At 40.5% G+C, this 20,859-nt stretch overlaps 2 protein-coding genes across 2 annotated transcripts; one reads left to right on the top strand and one right to left on the bottom strand.

Annotated features, from left to right (window-relative positions):
- Positions 1-451: 451 nt before the first annotated feature.
- LOC139934676 (histamine N-methyltransferase-like) lies at positions 452-20,315 on the bottom strand. The gene is made up of 4 exons (XM_071929030.1): positions 19,930-20,315; positions 3,581-3,818; positions 1,933-2,253; positions 452-830 (listed from the first exon to the last, which is right to left on the bottom strand). The coding sequence occupies exons 2-4, from the start codon at positions 3,783-3,785 to the stop codon at positions 472-474; spliced, it is 885 nt and encodes a 294-aa protein (XP_071785131.1). The 5' UTR covers positions 3,786-3,818; positions 19,930-20,315; the 3' UTR covers positions 452-471.
- LOC139934783 (uncharacterized) lies at positions 4,163-4,915 on the top strand. Its single transcript, XM_071929188.1, has one exon. It carries the CDS (start codon positions 4,163-4,165, stop codon positions 4,913-4,915), a length of 753 nt encoding a protein of 250 aa, XP_071785289.1.
- Positions 20,316-20,859: the final 544 nt, after the last annotated feature.

Genomic DNA, 20,859 nt, shown 5'->3' with positions numbered 1-20,859 from the left:
AATTTTCCACGAATTTGATTTCGAGACCTCAAGTTAAGAACATGGGGTCTCAAAAATCAACCATCTAAACGCACAGAACTTAATGAGGAAAGGCTGTTTTTTCTTTTATTCATTATTATCTCGCAAGTTCGATGACCGATTGAGCTCAAATTTTCACAGGTTTGTTATTTTATGCATATGTTGAGATATACCAACTCTGAAGGCTAGTCTTTGACAATTACCAATAGTGTTCACTGGCTCCAAGTAACGTAGTTTTTGAGAAAGAGGTAATTTTTCAGACTTCTAGCTAGATAGATTTCTATCTGAAAGCACACAAATTCGTCCCACAAGGGTACTTTTTCTTTCATAATTCTCGCAACGTCGATGACCAATTGAGCCCAAATTTCCACAGGCTTGTTATATTATACTTACGGTGGGATACACCAAGTGAGAACACTGGTCTTTGACAATTAGCAAACGTGTACAGGGCCTTTAATTAGACGGCTTCGTAACGATAACTGCCTCCCAATCATTACTCATGAGGATTTTACTCCCGTCTTTCTTAGAGCACTCACTGCTGGCCATATGCTCTATCACCTCCTTATACTTGGTCGCTGATGCCGTCTTCTTGAATTCACTCACTTGAAGACAGAAATCAAGCAAAAGATCCCCGTCCTCGGATGTCTCGTCAAAGCATTTAGTGATTTCCAATTCAGAAGTGTGTTGACTCAGGGCATAAGTGATGTCATGGCGATCAAACGAGCTAAGCATGTCATGTGAGCAAATGTCACGCAGACCACGCTTACACAAGTCGGGTGTACGTCTCCAAAACTTCCACACACCACTTAGGTCTGAAAGAGAAAACAATACATACCGAGTCTTAGATTTTTGTATTTGAAAAAATTGTTACGGGGCTTTATACACAACAAGTTAACCTACAGCCGATTTCACGAAATGCTAGGATTAATCCATAGAGTTATATGTAAGAACTAGAGGGCGCACGAGTGATGTTTCGTGCACAAACGCCACGGGGCCGCAAAATGACAAGCGCGTCATTCTGCACGCGCGTTGAATATGAAATAGACGTTTGAGGTTTTTTTTTATTGAACGCTCACGCGATGCTGTTTGTTCAACTAACAAAATGGCCGCACAAACACACGCTGTGAGATGCCAGTTTTTTTGTCAACTTAGAAAATGGCCGCCTGGGCGCATGCCGGGGCGCGTATATAGGCAAGTGCGCTCTCTAGTTCTTATATATAACTCTATGGATTAATGCTATCTCGAGTAGATGGATTGCAATACTCGTCAACGACCGCCATCTTTGAAGTATTAACAAGGGAAAAGTGCACGCTCAGCAGCGCGTACACGCGTGCAATTTCCCCTTGTTATGCATCAAAGATGGCGGCCGATGACGCGTGCGTGTAGACCTTCCTTTTGCAACGCCATGAATGCAAATCAAAAACAGATCGCTACTGTTGGTTACAATGTACAAAAATGTTCAATCATTGTGTTGATTTTGTTGAAAACAAATAAATTAAGGGAGGTACTTTATTGTATGGTTGCAATGCAGGCGGCGATATCTTTCCTAGTCGTGGCTCTTCAGTTGGTTTCTCCGGTTGGTTTCTCCGGTTCTATAAATACGATTGAGTGTTTTACAAACATTCGGCCGTCCATGCCAACCAAGGTGGTTTGTTTAATCAAGAAAATAAAGGTCTATTGCAGTCCATCTATTATAGGACGAGTAACTCGTCCTAAGCCGTCTGCGGTAACGGAACTTAACTCGTCCTTTAAGTCCTAAGGTTAATCCTAAGTTAAAATAGACATAAACATAAATTAAGTCTTCAGTGGCCACAGGGGTAGGTCGTTTACCCGCTGATTTCTTCACAACATAGTAGGCTGGTCTGCTGTCTCAAAAGAATTCCCCCATTCGCTCGCACGTTCTTGTGCGTTTACCTGATAAGAGAATCGAAATCAATATGCCGCCAGGTTCCAGTAGATCGTACAGATACATAAAGGAACTGTGTATGTCATCCACGTGGTACAGGGAGTGAATAGCGCTGATGAAATGAAACTTGGTTCCAACTCCGTCAGTATCTCTGTATTGTTCAAGGGTTTGCTGTCGCCAGTCAAACTTCACACCTTGTAGTTCGTGTCCCTTGGTGTGAACCAATGCCTTGTACTTGATGATTTGATCTTCATCTGGTTCAACTACACGGTTAGTGATGATCGGGTATTTCTTCAGTAGTGCGGTCAAAAATGGAAACTCCACTTCCCCTGTGAATAGTTACCCAAAAAAAGCATATATTGCGCGGGTCATTAAAAGGACACTTCATTATAATTCTTGCAATTTTATTACATTTAAATTAAACATTAATGATGGACTGGTTAGGATAAGAGAACCACCTTGTGTGATGTAAAGTATTCGATATAGATTTTGAGGCACTGTATGGTGAGGTATCAATGTTTTGCGGTAACATGTGTATAATATCTACTTGCCGGGTAGAATATGTTTTTTTTGGGGAGAGAACTTGTCTTGTAAAATTCTACCACCACGGAGTAGATTTTCGGAATTCGGGGGACTTCTCAATTCTGAAAAGAACTGTCCTGTTATTTAACTACTAGGGCCTACTTTAATATGCGGAAGGCAGAAAAACGGCTGGGAATTTACTATTTATTATTATTATAATTATTTTGGTCTCAACGTTTCGACTAGCTTGATTCTAAGAAGAGATTGTTACATAATAATCTGCTCACAAGAATGCTGTGTTCGTTTTTCACCACCTGAATGTACACAAGCTCTCCGGTTGTTTTATGCAAGGTGATTATTAGGTTGTGATCATCATAGATTAATCGAAAATTATACTGTCAAGGCTGGTTTTTTTTTTAATAGCGGCCGTGTTTGCTGCCAAAACGCACTATTTCTTTTACTCAACACTTAAGGTTATGGTGCTCAACTACTGGAGTGCGTTTTGGCGACCCCAACCAAAGCCCAACCAACTCAACAAGTCGGTTAATGGTTGGTCTGAACAGCATCGTCACCGCGCTCAACCGAACTCGGGAAAACGCTAAACCGATAACCAATGTTTCTGGTTGGGGTCGCCAAAACGCACTCCTGATGGGTAGTCGATTGTTGGGTACATTTTGACACAACAAAGTTGGGTAAGAAATTTAACGCATAGTTGGGTAGCCGCTTTACACAGAAATTGAGTAAATTACGACGCAACCTCTGATGCGTAGCGTTTTACCCTCCAAACGACCATGTTCCCTTTTCCCTCCAAACGACCATGTTCCCTTTTGAACACCACAACAAGTAAATTTTGCTCAATAATGGGAATTTTTCTTACAGTGTAGTCGTCGTCAGGGGACTTCTATATTAAAGTTTATAATACATGTACACCACATCAATATTTTGAAGGTTGATGGCCAAGTTTGACTAATTTCAAGTTTTTAGTGCAATTGAACTCACGGGCATTAATTCATGGAGGATGCTAATAAAAAATAAAAAACGTGTCCAGTTTAAAATTTATATCTGGGTTTCGAGATGTTGTTGTTTTTTTATCAAGATTGTTATTGTTACAAATGATTTGAAACACTGCCTTACCAGACCCACTGCCTACTCCTAAGATACGGAGCTCATTGTCTTGGTTTAAGTTTGGGAGATGAGGAACGATCTTGTCGAGTAGCACTGTCTTGGTCCAAGTGTCCTGATGTTCGTACTTGGCAGAATACACAAGGAAAGTCTCATACGCCTTGAAGTAGCGGTCCCGGTTTTCAAACAAACCCATCATTGGCTTAGAAGCTGCCATAATGTCTACCCTTGTACTCCCCGATGCAACTTGCTGTCAAAAGAAAATAATAATAATAATAATAATAATAATAATAATAATAATAATAATAATAATAATAATAATAATAATAATAATAATAATAATAATAATAATAATAATAATAATAATAATAATAATAATAATAATAATAATAATAATAATAATGATGACAACATGATGACAAGAAAAAGCTCTACTCCATCAAAAAAGAAGCAGTAAAATTCAAAAGAGAACTTGACTACTCAGAAATCACACCATCAGATAATGAAGCAACAACTATCTATACAAAGCGAGTAAAGAAGACAGCAAAAACCAAGGGTCATGAACAACTACAGAAAACCTGGGAAGACAAGGTAATGCACGGGAAGTATCCAAAAAGGACGAAAGAAGCAGATGTTGACCAACTGAAGACACACCAATGGCTTAAAAACACCGGGCTGAAAGCAGAGACGGAGGGCCTTATCATTGCCGCCCAAGACCAGAGTCTCGCCACCAGGTCATTTCACCATCGCATCATCAAAGATGGAATAGACCCACAATGTAGGATATGCGGAAAATATGAAGAAACCGTAGACCATATTATCTCTGGATGTCCAGAGCTGGCGAAGACGGAGTTTATTCATCGACACAATAAGACAGCGGCGTACCTTCACTGGAAAATTTGCAGGCATTACAACATAGAGACGACAGGGGAGTGGTACAAACATCAGCCGACAACGGTCACAGAGAATGATGTAGTCACCATCCTCTGGGACATGCCAATCCATACTGACAAAGAGATTAAAGCCAACAGACCCGACATCATCATCAAGGACAAGAAAGACCAGAGGTGTATACTAATTGATGTGTCAATACCTTCCGAACGAAACACCTCAATTAAAGTTGCCGAGAAGCTGTCTAAATACAAAGACCTTGAGATCGAGATTAGCAGAATGTGGAGTATGAAGACCGAGACAATCCCAGTGGTCATCGGAGCTCTGGGACTAGTAAAGAAAGGACTGGAGAAATTCATTGAACGTATCCCTGGCAGCATAAGCATCAACTTAGTCCAGAAGATTGCACTCCTCGGCACAGCTCACATACTACGTAGAATTCTGTCCATTAAATAACATCACCCCTTTAGCGCCTCAGATCCATAGTCTGGATCCGGCTCTGTAGGATGTATCGTAGATAGCATAAAATAAACTTAATAATAATAATAATAATAACAACAACAACAACAACAACAACAACAACAACAACAACAACAACAACAACAACAACAACAACAACAACAACAACAACAACAACAGCAACAGCAACAGCAACAGCAACAGCAACAGCAACAGCAACAGCAACAGCAACAGCAACAGCAACAGCAACAGCAACAGCAACAGCAACAGCAACAGCAACAGCAACAGCAACAGCAACAGCAACAGCAACAGCAACAGCAACAGCAACAGCAACAGCAACAGCAACAGCAACAGCAACAGCAACAGCAACAGCAACAGCAACAGCAACAGCAACAGCAACAGCAACAGCAACAGCAACAGCAACAGCAACAGCAACAGCAACAGCAACAGCAACAGCAACAGCAACAGCAACAGCAACAGCAACAGCAACAGCAACAGCAACAGCAACAGCAACAGCAACAGCAACAGCAACAGCAACAGCAACAGCAACAGCAACAGCAACAGCAACAGCAACAGCAACAGCAACAGCAACAGCAACAGCAACAGCAACAGCAACAGCAACAGCAACAGCAACAGCAACAGCAACAGCAACAGCAACAGCAACAGCAACAGCAACAGCAACAGCAACAGCAACAGCAACAGCAACAGCAACAGCAACAGCAACAGCAACAGCAACAGCAACAGCAACAGCAACAGCAACAGCAACAGCAACAGCAACAGCAACAGCAACAGCAACAGCAACAGCAACAGCAACAGCAACAGCAACAGCAACAGCAACAGCAACAGCAACAGCAACAGCAACAGCAACAGCAACAGCAACAGCAACAGCAACAGCAACAGCAACAGCAACAGCAACAGCAACAGCAACAGCAACAGCAACAGCAACAGCAACAGCAACAGCAACAGCAACAGCAACAGCAACAGCAACAGCAACAGCAACAGCAACAGCAACAGCAACAGCAACAGCAACAGCAACAGCAACAGCAACAGCAACAGCAACAGCAACAGCAACAGCAACAGCAACAGCAACAGCAACAGCAACAGCAACAGCAACAGCAACAGCAACAGCAACAGCAACAGCAACAGCAACAGCAACAGCAACAGCAACAGCAACAGCAACAGCAACAGCAACAGCAACAGCAACAGCAACAGCAACAGCAACAGCAACAGCAACAGCAACAGCAACAGCAACAGCAACAGCAACAGCAACAGCAACAGCAACAGCAACAGCAACAGCAACAGCAACAGCAACAGCAACAGCAACAGCAACAGCAACAGCAACAGCAACAGCAACAGCAACAGCAACAGCAACAGCAACAGCAACAGCAACAGCAACAGCAACAGCAACAGCAACAGCAACAGCAACAGCAACAGCAACAGCAACAGCAACAGCAACAGCAACAGCAACAGCAACAGCAACAGCAACAGCAACAGCAACAGCAACAGCAACAGCAACAGCAACAGCAACAGCAACAGCAACAGCAACAGCAACAGCAACAGCAACAGCAACAGCAACAGCAACAGCAACAGCAACAGCAACAGCAACAGCAACAGCAACAGCAACAGCAACAGCAACAGCAACAGCAACAGCAACAGCAACAGCAACAGCAACAGCAACAGCAACAGCAACAGCAACAGCAACAGCAACAGCAACAGCAACAGCAACAGCAACAGCAACAGCAACAGCAACAGCAACAGCAACAGCAACAGCAACAGCAACAGCAACAGCAACAGCAACAGCAACAGCAACAGCAACAGCAACAGCAACAGCAACAGCAACAGCAACAGCAACAGCAACAGCAACAGCAACAGCAACAGCAACAGCAACAGCAACAGCAACAGCAACAGCAACAGCAACAGCAACAGCAACAGCAACAGCAACAGCAACAGCAACAGCAACAGCAACAGCAACAGCAACAGCAACAGCAACAGCAACAGCAACAGCAACAGCAACAGCAACAGCAACAGCAACAGCAACAGCAACAGCAACAGCAACAGCAACAGCAACAGCAACAGCAACAGCAACAGCAACAGCAACAGCAACAGCAACAGCAACAGCAACAGCAACAGCAACAGCAACAGCAACAGCAACAGCAACAGCAACAGCAACAGCAACAGCAACAGCAACAGCAACAGCAACAGCAACAGCAACAGCAACAGCAACAGCAACAGCAACAGCAACAGCAACAGCAACAGCAACAGCAACAGCAACAGCAACAGCAACAGCAACAGCAACAGCAACAGCAACAGCAACAGCAACAGCAACAGCAACAGCAACAGCAACAGCAACAGCAACAGCAACAGCAACAGCAACAGCAACAGCAACAGCAACAGCAACAGCAACAGCAACAGCAACAGCAACAGCAACAGCAACAGCAACAGCAACAGCAACAGCAACAGCAACAGCAACAGCAACAGCAACAGCAACAGCAACAGCAACAGCAACAGCAACAGCAACAGCAACAGCAACAGCAACAGCAACAGCAACAGCAACAGCAACAGCAACAGCAACAGCAACAGCAACAGCAACAGCAACAGCAACAGCAACAGCAACAGCAACAGCAACAGCAACAGCAACAGCAACAGCAACAGCAACAGCAACAGCAACAGCAACAGCAACAGCAACAGCAACAGCAACAGCAACAGCAACAGCAACAGCAACAGCAACAGCAACAGCAACAGCAACAGCAACAGCAACAGCAACAGCAACAGCAACAGCAACAGCAACAGCAACAGCAACAGCAACAGCAACAGCAACAGCAACAGCAACAGCAACAGCAACAGCAACAGCAACAGCAACAGCAACAGCAACAGCAACAGCAACAGCAACAGCAACAGCAACAGCAACAGCAACAGCAACAGCAACAGCAACAGCAACAGCAACAGCAACAGCAACAGCAACAGCAACAGCAACAGCAACAGCAACAGCAACAGCAACAGCAACAGCAACAGCAACAGCAACAGCAACAGCAACAGCAACAGCAACAGCAACAGCAACAGCAATAGCAATAGCAATAGCAATAGCAATAGCAAAATCAATAACAATAACAATAACAATAACAATAACAATAACAATAACAATAACAATAACAATAACAATAACAATAACAATAACAATAACAATAACAATAACAATAATAATAATAATAATAATAATAATAATAATAAACATTTATATAGCGCCAAATACATTAAAAATGCTCCCAAGTTTTAACCACAAAAAAATGGTTTTATCTGAGGATGAACGTGTGGTCCTAAGTGAAGTTGAGTTAACCGTCAGCAATAGTTCACAAAGATAGCCTGGAGCTAGACTGTTCATACATTTAAAAACTAGCAGACAAATTTTATAAATAATACGATACTTTACCGGAAGCCAGTGCATTTTTATGAGAACAGGGGTAATATGATCAAATTTTCTAGTACCTATAAGAATTCTAGCTGCACAATTTTGGACACGTTGTAGAGGGGCAATCGTAGATTGAGGAAGACTTGCCAGCAGAGCATTACAATAATCAACCCTGGACATAACTAGAGATGTAATAACCTGTTCAGTAACCGAGTAAGTCAGATATTGTTTAATTTTACTGATGTTATGTAGATGGTACATGGCATTACGAACTACTTCACGAATACTACTCAATATTCGTTATAACTATGGTTCATGACATTAATAGTGCAAGTCAATTCAACGATGGCGCCATTCTTGGTATGTTATTGTTTGTACACCCCATGTGTCCGTCTGTCCTTGTTGTTGCGGTGTTTTTCTGTTTAATTACAGACCTATACATGCTGTAACCGACAATAATTGTGACGAATTGGGCTCAATGCGGACGGAATCTAGAGTATTGGCACTATTTGTACCATTACAATAATATGGAAAAAAAAAAATACTGAACGGAACTCACCTTGATGTCAAAATATAAATAACGTTGTTTATTGTAACTTCGGACAATCCAGACAAAGGTTTAAAGACACTATGGACGCGTTTGGTGATTACTCAAAGTAATTGTTAGCATTAAAATGTACCTGGGAACCATCATTGGATAGCTGTTGATAGTATGAAACATTGTGAGAAACAGCTCCCTCTATTGAGTAACGTAGTTTTTAAAAAAAGAAGTAATTTCTCACTCAAATGAAGACTTCAGCTGAAGCATTTTATTATGCATCCAAAAGCAAAGTCACAAAGGATATTCAAAACAGCTTTTTTCTTTCATTATTCTTTTGCAAATTCGATGACTAATTGAGCCCACATTGTCACAAGTTTGTTATTTGCATTAGGATACACCAAGTGAGAAAAATGGTCCTTGACAGTTACCAGACGTGTCCAGGGGCTTTTTAAAATCCAAACACACAAGTCGTCGGTCCAACCGCTTAGAAGCTGCACCAGGCGACTCTTCAAACATTACACTACAGTACTGTTTTGTATGGTGGCCCTAAAGGGACACCGCCAGTCGTGAATATATTTTTTGCGACGTCGTGAATATTTTTGCGACGTCGTGAATATTTTTGCGACGTCGTGAATATTTTTTGCGACGTCGTGAATTTATTCACGACAAGTCGCGAATATTTTTGCGACGTCGTGAATTTTTTCACGACAAGTCGCGAATTTTGTCACGACTAGTCGCGAATATTTTCACGATGTCGTGAATTTTTCTGCGACTAGTCGCGAATATTTTCACGACTAGTCGCGAATACTTTCAAGACTAGTCGCGAATATTTCCACGACGTCGTGAATAATTCTGCGACTAGTCGCAAATATTTTTTGCGTAACTTAAAGGGTTCTTTCATTCTGTGCATGATGGGATAGCATACTACACGCGGCGCTGTGTATGATCGGTCTTTGGTGCCATAGCACTTAAGTAAATTACCGTGGATCGGCTGATGGGCACGGGAACGTTGACCAACTTAGAAGAACCTTTTGGCATTGAAAGACATGGTGTATTTACTAAGAAGTGTCTTGTTTCTGTTGGCAAGAAGTTTCTATTTGAATAAGAGGTGTTCCGGGCAGTGGCCCGAACACCTAATTAAAATGCTAAGTTCTAATCTAACGTTAGGACTCGGGAGTAATACCTCCATGCTCTATGCATGGAGGATTCGTGGAGGTACATGAATGTAGACAAACCATGCTCTATATGCATGCTATGGTACAGTACACATAACAGAGATTATGATCAGGAGTAACGTGAGGCCATGTTGTTTTTAATAAAAATGGTTTGTATTTCAAAGTTAGCGCCTGAGGTCTGTATTTTGCCCAGACGGTAGAGTTCGTGAGAGTTAATAAATTTAAATACTTTATATTATTAGCTGTTCCTACCTACCGTCGGAACAGGTATTGTTTCTGTCGAGATTTTTTTTTTTTCTTATTCTTTGTTTCCGCCTAAAACCCATAGCTATTGCACACGTTTTTGTCTTTAAACCTAATCTCCTAGACCATAACTTCAAAAAAGTGAAATCATATACCAAATTGAAGCTTAGAACATAAGCTTTACTCTAAATGTAATTAATTAGCCACGTAATCTTCATTTGAATATAACTGGATACAGTCGCTTCCATGTTAATGTCAAATATTCTCTTTGGTAAATGCCATACAGTATGTACCTATCATGAGTTGTGACTTCTTGAGATGAGTCTACGCATTTGAATATAACTGGATGCAGTCGCTTCCATGTTATTGTTAAACATTCTCTATGGTAAATGCAATTCAGTATGTACCTATCATGCGTTGTGACTTCTTGAGAGGAGCCTACTCAAGTCTCCTTTTCTTGTTTTTCTACCTACGTTCTGGACCACAGCGCAGTCTCTGTCAAAAAACCCTAAAGGCATCTTAAACTACATTTCAACCCTACTTAATAGTTATAGGCGATGAAGTTCATATTTAGTGACAATGTTCGCAAAATCATGAAACGAGAATTATTTCGCCGGATCATAATCCCCTCTGTTGATATACATACATGTAAACCCTCGAAATTGTGTATTGGCCGTTATAGCCTAGTGGTCATCAGTCGCGCTTATTTCGCCGATACCTGCGAGTTCGAACCTCCGTGCGATATCAATATTTCAGCTTATCCCCCAAAACTAAAAAAATATTTATTTTTGTTATAATATTTAAGTTAGATTCTTATCTTTATATCGATAGTGTTGCCTTTTCTTTTTCTCCCAACATAAAATGTGTGCATGCATGACACGATGATGTTTGAAAAACACAGTAAGCGGAAAATGGTGATCATGAGTTTGGTGGTTAAGAGTTCTGTGAAATCAAATCGTACTAGATCAAACATCAAACCACCGACCCCCCAAAATGTTAAAAATCGTAATAATTAACCACGTGACCCATATTTGCATATTTAATTGTACAAGGGGACAAAGTTGTCGGAACTTCCTGTTGATGCTGACATCATGAGAACATCAGCATAATAAGTATTGGAATTGTACTACCTATTGAACCACTTGGAGTGTTCAAGGAGCCCAACACGTCAGTCTAGAGTCCAACTCTGATTGTAAAAATCAATTCAGGCATCATCTTCAATTTAATGTTATGCAACAAGCAAACTTATACATTTTCTGATTTTATTTCAAAGGGTAACATAAATGGCTGTTAGCAAACGGTTTCCAACAAAAACTACATGGTGTACGTGCACAACATTCTTACTGGCCTCAAGCATTTACCTCTAGATAATAAATCAAGCATTAGCGAACCATGAATCATACACAGCTACTATTCACAAGAAAATCTATGTGTGGAGGGTAACAGACAGCACACAATGGAACCGGAGTTTAAAATGACAATACCAAAAGTGCAATCGTAAGCCGTTGAAGTTTATTATACATGGGGCTGATGGTGATCAAAAGGATAAAAGTCTGTTGTCGATACACAACCGCCCACTTATATTCAACGGACCATGAATCACGGACCATATGCACAAAATAAAATATTCAAAAGAATATCCATATAATAGATTTGTCTGGTGTATAAACTGATGTCCCAGCCATGGGATTTTCGTGTGTTTTTGCTAGATTCCTCGCTCCCCAACCAAAGTGACTACAAAACGTCTCTAATGGATAACAATGGTATATTTCGACATGGTTTTTTCCCCAGCAAGAGTTGTGGAGCCCATTTTCTCTAGTATTTATTTTTATCACACAACTAGTGTTCCCTTTTATGTTTTATTATGATGTTGGGTATTTTGTTTATCTGTTTCATTTAAATATATGGTTAAGTTTTATTTTACGCTAACTGTTTTTGTGTTTGTTCTTCCTGTAATTTTGAATTGTTTTGCCGCTACATAAGATTACACCCACTAAATAAAATTGCTTACATTGCTTTCTTCGTTAGAAAAAGGGGGGGGGGGGTCCGTACTCGTTAAGGTTTGCTTTTTCTGGGCCCCTCCATCCCCTACATGTGTTTTGCATTGATTTGTTAGTTTTTGTTTTCTATTATTGTACGATTGCATTTGCTTGTAATAAATTATTTATTACCTTCTGTGTAGACTAAGCAAGTCTCGCGCGTATTTGAACTTGCGAGACCATTATGTTCCAAACCTTATGGAGTTTTACGTGGGACATTTTGTTTCGTCCATTATTTTAGTTTAACGTAGTTTATGACCATGAATATTAGAAATATTGTTGGAAATGTAATACTAGTTCGCTACGCAAAACGTATACAAGTAAAATCATTTCAAAAAAAACAAGAATGGTGTGTTGACAACACAAATGCCCCGCTGAGATAGGAGTTGCTAAACCAAGTCCTTTTTTAGTTATGGTTTTAGCCAAAATGAGCTTAATATTTGAGGGGGTCCAAAAACAATAGGTGTCTAGGGGATTCCATGACCAATCCACAAACCAAGTTTTGAGTTGATACGCCAAGTCCTTCTTTAGATATCGCTCGGACAACATTTCTTTTGTTTTAGCCATAACGAGCTTAATATTTATCTGAGGGGGTCCAAAATCAATAGGCTTCTAGGGGATCCCATGACCAATCCACAAACCAAGTTTGGAGTTGATACGCCAAGTCCTTCTTGAGATATCGCTCGGACAACATTTCTTTTGTTTTAGCCATAACGAGCTTAATATTTATCTGAGGGGGTCCAAAATCAATAGGCTTCTAGGGGATCCCATGACCAATCCACAAACCAAGTTTGGAGTCGATACGCCAAGTCCTTCTTGAGATATCGCTCGGACAAAAGGATGATGTCCACACACACACACACACACACACCCGCCCACACACACACGGAAGGACAAGGCAAACACTATAATGCCCCTTCGGCTGGCTTCGCCGGCGGGGCATAAAAATCCTACTTTCGGGATGTCGACTTCCCGAGATAAATTATCACAGGAAGACGACATCCTAATTTTAGGATGTCGACTTCCCGAGATAAATTATCACAGCAAGACGACATCCTACTTTTGGGATATCGACATTCCGAGATAAATTATCAAAGGAAGACGACATTCTTCTTTTAGAATGTCGACTTCCCGAGATAAATTATCACAGGGAGATGACAACTGACGTTTAGGATGTCGACATACCGAGATAAATTATCACAGCAAGACGACATCCTACTTTGAGGATGTCGACAGACGACATCCTACTTTGAGAATGTCGACATACCGAGATAAATTATCACAGGAAGACGACATCCTACTTTTAGGATGTCGACATTCCGAGATAAATTATCACAGGAAGACGACATTCTTCTTTAAGAATGTCGACTGTTTGTAGTTTTAAGACTCCTTGGGGAAAGGAGAAAAATTTGGAAAAACCGTGACCTCAATTTGGCCTCTACTTCCGGGTCAACCGAAAGTGGGACCATATCTCAAGAACTACTCAACCGTTTTTCAATTTGTTTTCACTTACAGACTCCTTGACATTAATATTGACTGTGAAAACCCGTGATCCCATGTTGGCCTCTACGTCCGGGTGAACCGGAAGTGGGACCATACGCCAAGTACTATACAACCGATTTTCAATCCTTTTTGTTCAGTTTTATCCTCCTAAGGCATTAAAACTAAACTTTGAAAATCCATGACCCCAAGTTGACCTCTACTTCCGGGTCAACCAGTAGTGGCACCATATCTCAAGAACTACACAACCGATTTTCTAACTTTTTTCAGTTACAGACTCCTTGGGCGTTAGAGATTAGCCTTAGGTTACCGTGACCCCATGAAGTGGCACCGTAACTCAAGACACTGTACAAGTATTTTTCAAACTTTTTTTCAGTTATAGACTCCTTGGTAATTTTAACACATAATCAAAGCAAAAGAACACGGAACAGCTTTGTGTTTGTTTGAACACCTAATGTCTAGTTATATTAATTATTATTCGAGATTAAATTGGGCTTTCATTTTTCTTTCTTTTTTCCCCTTGCTTTTATTAATATTGGGGAGACTGTGCCTTAACCACGGCCTAGTGCCACCATGTTAACACTATTGCTGATTCACAAATTGAACATTGAACAAATTATGAAAAAGTTGTCCTAACCTAACTTTACATTTTACATTTACACATGGCATTGTTAAATTTTTTAACACTAAGAATAGAATTTCAGAAATTATTGTAGCACCAAATGGAGTCGCCAACTGTATATTAATAACCTTCGTTTATTTTGTTTGTTTTTATGTAGATTTTATGTATTGTGTGCATTTGTCCACCATGTCCACATCTTGTAGAAGATGTCTTGCCAGACTAGGTATTATCCTGTATTATGTTCAATATTTACTTGACAATCCGGTCTTGTGATGTATGTGGTGCACAGACGCACTAAATTATTCTATGTAATATCCAATGACCAACATCATGATTGCCTCTTATTTTTTCATTTAAAGACTTTATGAAAAAATAAAAATGATGGCAAAACATTTAGATATCGACTGACATTGATTTCAGTAGGTTGATAAAGCTAGTTTTAATTCTCTCATGACAGAAGTACTCTTGATCAGCATATTGACACCCCTACCCTGGTAGAAGTGAATTGCTTTGCCATTCAAATAGTACTTTCTTCTTTTAATAAAAATTATATCACTACATGCTCCCTCAATGTATTTTTTAATTGTGATCTGTTGAATAATTGTGCAAGGCTATCTAAATGAAATGCATTCTAGCCTCAGTTTCATTAAACAAAATTTGTTTACCTCGCTTTCAATGTAATATATGACTGACTCATGAATAAAGCCCATTGACACAGTCAATGCCTCTATTAATATCTACTGAACACAAGAACTTGTATTTCTTATCACTATAAGGAGCACTAGAAGCCATGTTTGGTAAAATTGGGGGGGGGGGGGATATACATGACCATTTCGCTCATTCGAAGAATGACAGTTGTTTTGATGTGCATTGAATTTCACATGCTTGAATATATGTTGGTCTAAACATGTGCTCATGATTAAAGGCAGTGGACACTATTGGTAATTGCTCAAAATAATTATTAGCATAAAACCTTTCTTGGTGACGAGTAATGGGGAGAGGTTGATGGTATAAAACATTGTGAGAAACGGCTCCCTCTGAAGTGCCATAGTTTTCGAGAAGGAAGTAATTTTCCACGAATTTGATTTCGAGACCTCAGATTTAGAACTTGAGGTCTCGAAATCAACCATCTAAACGCACACAACTTCGTGCAAGGGTGTTTTCTTCTTTTATTATTATCTCGCAACTTTGATGACCGATTGAGTTGAAATTTTCACAGGTTAGTTATTTTATGCATATGTTGAGATACACCAACTGTGAAGGCTAGTCTTTGACAATTACCAATAGTGTCCACTGCCTTTAAGTTGAATCATAAAATGTAATTTCTCCATAGTTATAGACAAATAAACCATGTAATTTCCATGCAAGACGTTTGTTTGCATGTTCCTATGTATACGTAGAAGGGTCACAGAGTTGTTTTGGTAAATGCACTATTCGTATTCATGCTTTTTTTTAAAGAAGAGTAACCAAAAGAACATTTTTAAAAACAAATTTCACTGTTAATATTTTATACACAAAAACTGCATCTTTAATGTATGCACTATTCAAGTCGAACGTAACACATTCCTGTTGATTGTGTATGCACAGTAGACTTTTGTTAAAACAAACTTGTCCAAACCTAACCATAATGTCTGTTAATACAAACATTTTTTATTAAGAGGAACATTATTTCCATTCATTCTGCACATAAAGCAACGTTAGAGCAGCTTTTACTTAGAGCTTATTTATTCAACCCAGGTGAAAACTAAGGTTATGTAACGCAAATGCATGTGTACATGCTGCTGCAGCCAGCCGTCACCGCCCTCTATCGCCCGTTTAGTAATACGCACTCTCAAGCTACTGAAAAAATATTCGCGACTAGTCGCAAATTTATTCACAACTAGTCGTGAAAATATTCGCGACTAATCTTGAAAATATTCGCGACTAGTCGCAAATTTATTCACGACGTCGTGAAAATATTCGCGACTAGTCGTGACAAAATGTGCGACTTGTCGCGAATAAATTCACGATGTCGCAAACATATTCGCGACTTGTCGTGAATAAATTCACGACATCGCAAAAATATTCTCACGTCGCAAAAATATTCACGACTGGCTGTGTCCTTTCAGGGCCACCATAGTTTTGTATGCAAGTTGCCATACACAAGGCCTGTGCTTCAAATCAACCATTTGTCCAGGGTCCACGGCCTTTGCCACCTACTTCGCCCGGGAATAAAACAGGTTGACCCCCTTTGGCAGTCGTATCGGCTGTAGGCTTTGGGTATCATCAATCAGAAGCCTGGCTGGAACAGCAGAAAGCACTACCTACCCTGCGCTGAACACAAACCCAGTGAGCGTAACCTTCGACGTAAAATGTCAAAGTACGCATGGGCCCACACACAACAGGCAAGGTAAAGGCCAAGGGATTCCAGAGTGTTGGCTAGTGACTATACAACTAAATATTTATAAAGCGCCTTTACATCAAGATCAAACGCTGTAAAGAGCAAAACCAATGGAACTATAAATACAACAATTTACATCTGATACAAGTGAGTTTTGTGATATTTTTTTTAACAAAGGCAAATCTATACTATTAAAAGCGTAACCTGCGCCATCTTGGATTAAAAATTAGAAGGTCCAGTGGTATGGCATCCTTGTGGAATCCAACACGGTTGTTTGTGTGGAATTCAATACGTTTGTGTGGTTTCAGACGTCGGGTTGCAAGTCTGCAAAACCCGGATCCAAACTCGCACTTACAAGTCATGTGATTGGAGGAAGTTTGGGCGGCGACCGTGCGTCAACCACTGGTCGATGTTGTTACCAGACTTCCTAGAAATCTTTCTGACAGGCGACTCATTGGACAATGTTTCGCAGATGGTGCTCCGGATTGGTTCATTCATTGCCGCGCAGGGTCGAAAGGGTCGAAGAGGCTTGGTGCCAGGACAACCGAAACCAATCTCACGAATTTGACCGAATTTGCATTGAATGGATGAAGTACCGTAGATTGATGTTTCGCAGGTGACCATGTGTCAACCACTGGTCGACGTTGTTATCAGACTTCCTAGAAATCCTTCTGCGGGTGACTCATTTGTTGAAAAGATTAAATGGAGAATATTTATAAAAAGGCATTCACTTCCAAACGGCATGAAAATTATCATGATGAACAAGGATGGGATCAAACGGAAGCTTAATGATTTGGAAACATTGGGTAGGGCCGGCTATAGGTTGGAAGGTGTCTAAGGGAACTTTACAATTAATAACATTTTGGGGGTGGGGGAGGGCCTTACACAAAGAGCCATTCTGGTCAGTGTATTGTGAGTGGTGTGTTGTCTGGTTTGAGACAGGCCACCTGTTGCTTGGTGAAGAAGGTCGCCGTGGGACCACTTTAGGTTGACAGTGGGTGGCGACCTTGGACCTTTTGCCAGTAAACTCAAATGGGTACATGAATACCGTTTTAGAATACGGTCTGTTCATGGAGGTATAATGTTGCAGTTTCAGAGTTTAACCATGGAGGGAGAATTGTGAAACCATTCCTTACTCTATGGTGAAACTTATACACACACGTCAAAGGCTGTTTTGAAGCTGTAAAAAAAGAACTTTGCTTTGCATTTGGTCAAAGTTGTTAAGCAAAACGACATTAAGTTTTCTTTTGAATAAGTCCATTCATAAAGTTGGTTAGAGCAGTGTGTCGGTCAGGTCTCACAATGTACATTTTGCCAAATCCATTTTGAAGCCTAATTTAGCCATCGGCCCGTCGGGTTGGTTACTGATGGAGATAATATTAACAAAAGAGACCTCGTGTGGCTGAATAGGGTACATTTTTAGGAGTTTGTCTATTGACCCAAACTGGACGTAACAAACCCTAAACATGACTTGACATGCTTTCTGAAAGTGAAATAAGTTAGAGAAAATTAAGGAGTGGGGACGAGTTTATCGTTTTTATTTAGTTTGTACGATATAGGGTTCCAGAGATATGGGATGTATGGAGGTTTGTTCCTAGAGCAGCGTGAACATGAACGCGGTCAGAAATTGTGTCGTTTGTCGTTCAAATTTCGCGAGATGCAATAAGCCCAAAGTGACAATAAAACAAAACCAGACCTGCCAAGTCTCACGCATTAGGCGTGAGACTCGCGCTTTTGGGCTCTGTCTCACGCTCACATGCACATCAACCATTATTGGGGCGAGATCGGGAAAAAAAAATTAACGACATTTTTTGTACAAAATTTGTACAAACAGAGCGCAAATTTGCAGATTGCGCACGCTTTTGCTCATCCAGTAGGTTCAGCTCAAATTCGGCAGAGCGCAAAACGCTTATTGCGCACAAGTTTGTTCCGATCCTTTTAGCAAAATCGTTGAAATGCGCTCCACTAGCGAAGACACAACAGGCAGAAGAAGTGAGCGATTGATTTTGGACATCATTTTGAGTCTATTTTTTTCAAGTTTGGAAGGATATAATCTGACACAATCGAACCTCCACATTAACCATCAACATCTCCTGTGTACCTCAAGTGAGTTTTAAATATTCTGAGGAGGCTTCTGATGCATTTTGAAACACTTTTTGTCCACAATTAAATTTCACATTGTTTTATTTATTTATAAAAAAAAAAAAAAGGTTGGGCGGCGATTTAAAAAGGCCTTCTTAAACTGGCAATTTTTTTTCCGGGGGGATGGGGGTTGAGCTTTGAAAAATCTCACACATAGCTAGCCTCTGGACTTGGCATCTCTGCCTGCAAAACACTTTTTTGACGTTCACGTTAAGTGCTCCTGTTATACATGCAGCCTATTGACCAGAAAGTTTACAAGACCAATTTAGATGACAATAAACTAAAAAGAGGCCTACGCTCTTACCGCCCCCGCCCCCCCCCCCCGAAAAAAACAGTAGATAAATTAGATTTGTGGCACACAGCATGTTCCAAAAACTCGCTTTACTGAAGTGCTGTAGCAACGCTATGTATCGTGGGACGTAAAAATGTCATTTTTGACGATGTTTTTTAAAAAGGAAATGCAAGCATTATGAATGTATATTGAGCGGTGGAGAAAGTTTTGGTAGTGTAGTACAAAAGAAACTTTAGTTATTGCTGGCTAACGGTCAGTTTCACCTATCAACGCTGACTTGAAAAACGTGTAACGTTAGGGAGGCCCAACATATTAGACCCATATAAGGATCATGGGGGAGCCTTATAGTTTCTAGATGCATAAGGTACGTTGTCTAACCCAAAACGAGGTGGGTACAGCCACTGCAAGTAGTGGTGGACGTGCGAAATAGGTTCATTTTGGGTTAGAATTATGACGCCATGCATAAATATTGAGAGAGGCGTAAAACACCCTCACCCACATTTCGAAATATGTGTAAAGGATTTTTATATCCTAGCGGGGTGCCGCGCGAAGCGCGGCATCCCGCTAGTAGTTATAATTTCTGATGCGTACTGGTAGGTTGTCCCATAACATTCACTATTGGCACTCGATTTAGTGTTCATGTGAACATACAAAAAATACTTGCGTCTCACCTTAATGTCAAAAATGAAACAGTTGTTTGTTGTACTTAATCCTATTACGGCCAGCAGGGCGGACGGTCCAGGTCCAAACAAGACTTTAAAGCAAAATACAGGTCTTGGATTCAACTGATCGGAGGATCGTCTCGACAAAAAAGACCACCGACTCTTCAAACATTACGTGGTGAGCTTCAATCAGATGACTATGAGCCGTAGTGACATGTACATTCAGATCTGGTTGTCTGCATTTGGCCTACGTCTTATTTGTATGTGAGGGTATATTGTTATTGTGCTGCCATATGAGTCTGACCAATTATTTTTTGGACGTCAAAGTGGGTCGGCGGTCGGGGCTTGGCTTATTCTGTTTAAAGAGTGGTTCATGCTATGGCGCCCTCTCGCGGCGAAAACCATGTGCACTAAAACAAAAACTAAGGTCTTATACCGCATGAGGATCACTCGTGTTTGTATCAAATCATTTTTCGTTGAAATGTTTTAGTTTTCGAAGTTGTTTATGGTAATAGAATCATCGTATGTGTGGACCTGGGATGTTCACGTTGGATGTATGTGTATCTGCAACTGCACGTACTCTGTGATGAAGAACACGTCATTGCAGCGAAATATTTTAACTTGAAACGTCATCGTGTGTATTTTTTTATATTTTTTTATTTTTATTTTATTTTTATGTTTGTCCTCTTTCATTAAAAGTTGGCCTTAATTCCTCCCACCCCTGCAGAAGTATCAACACATCTGTTGTTGTTTATGGTGTATTTTTCGCCTGTTATGATAACTATCCCTAAATGAATACAAAATACAACTTCAGTTTGACCTTTTCAAGTGCATTATTTTCACTCCTATACCCTTTTTAATAACTGTGGCACAAAGAAGACTTAGAATCGAGACTAAGGCATATAAGTCTTCGTTGGCCTAATGGGTTATTTTTCTGCT

Source organism: Asterias amurensis, chromosome 3 (assembly GCF_032118995.1).
Source record: "Asterias amurensis chromosome 3, ASM3211899v1".
NCBI lineage: Eukaryota > Metazoa > Echinodermata > Asteroidea > Forcipulatida > Asteriidae > Asterias > Asterias amurensis.
This window is presented reverse-complemented; position numbering and strand designations above follow the sequence as displayed.

Excerpts from the sequence above, each read along its gene's own strand:
- LOC139934676 (XM_071929030.1), bottom strand. The coding sequence starts at position 3,785 with ATGGCAGCTTCTAAGCCAATGATGGGTTTGTTTGAAAACCGGGACCGC. Across the intron at positions 2,254-3,580 it reads AGGAGTAGGCAGTGGGTCTG|GGGAAGTGGAGTTTCCATTT; the intron begins GTAAGGCAGTGT and ends AACTATTCACAG. Across the intron at positions 831-1,932 it reads GATTTCGATTCTCTTATCAG|ACCTAAGTGGTGTGTGGAAG; the intron begins GTAAACGCACAA and ends TTTCTCTTTCAG.
- LOC139934783 (XM_071929188.1), top strand. The coding sequence starts at position 4,163 with ATGCACGGGAAGTATCCAAAAAGGACGAAAGAAGCAGATGTTGACCAA.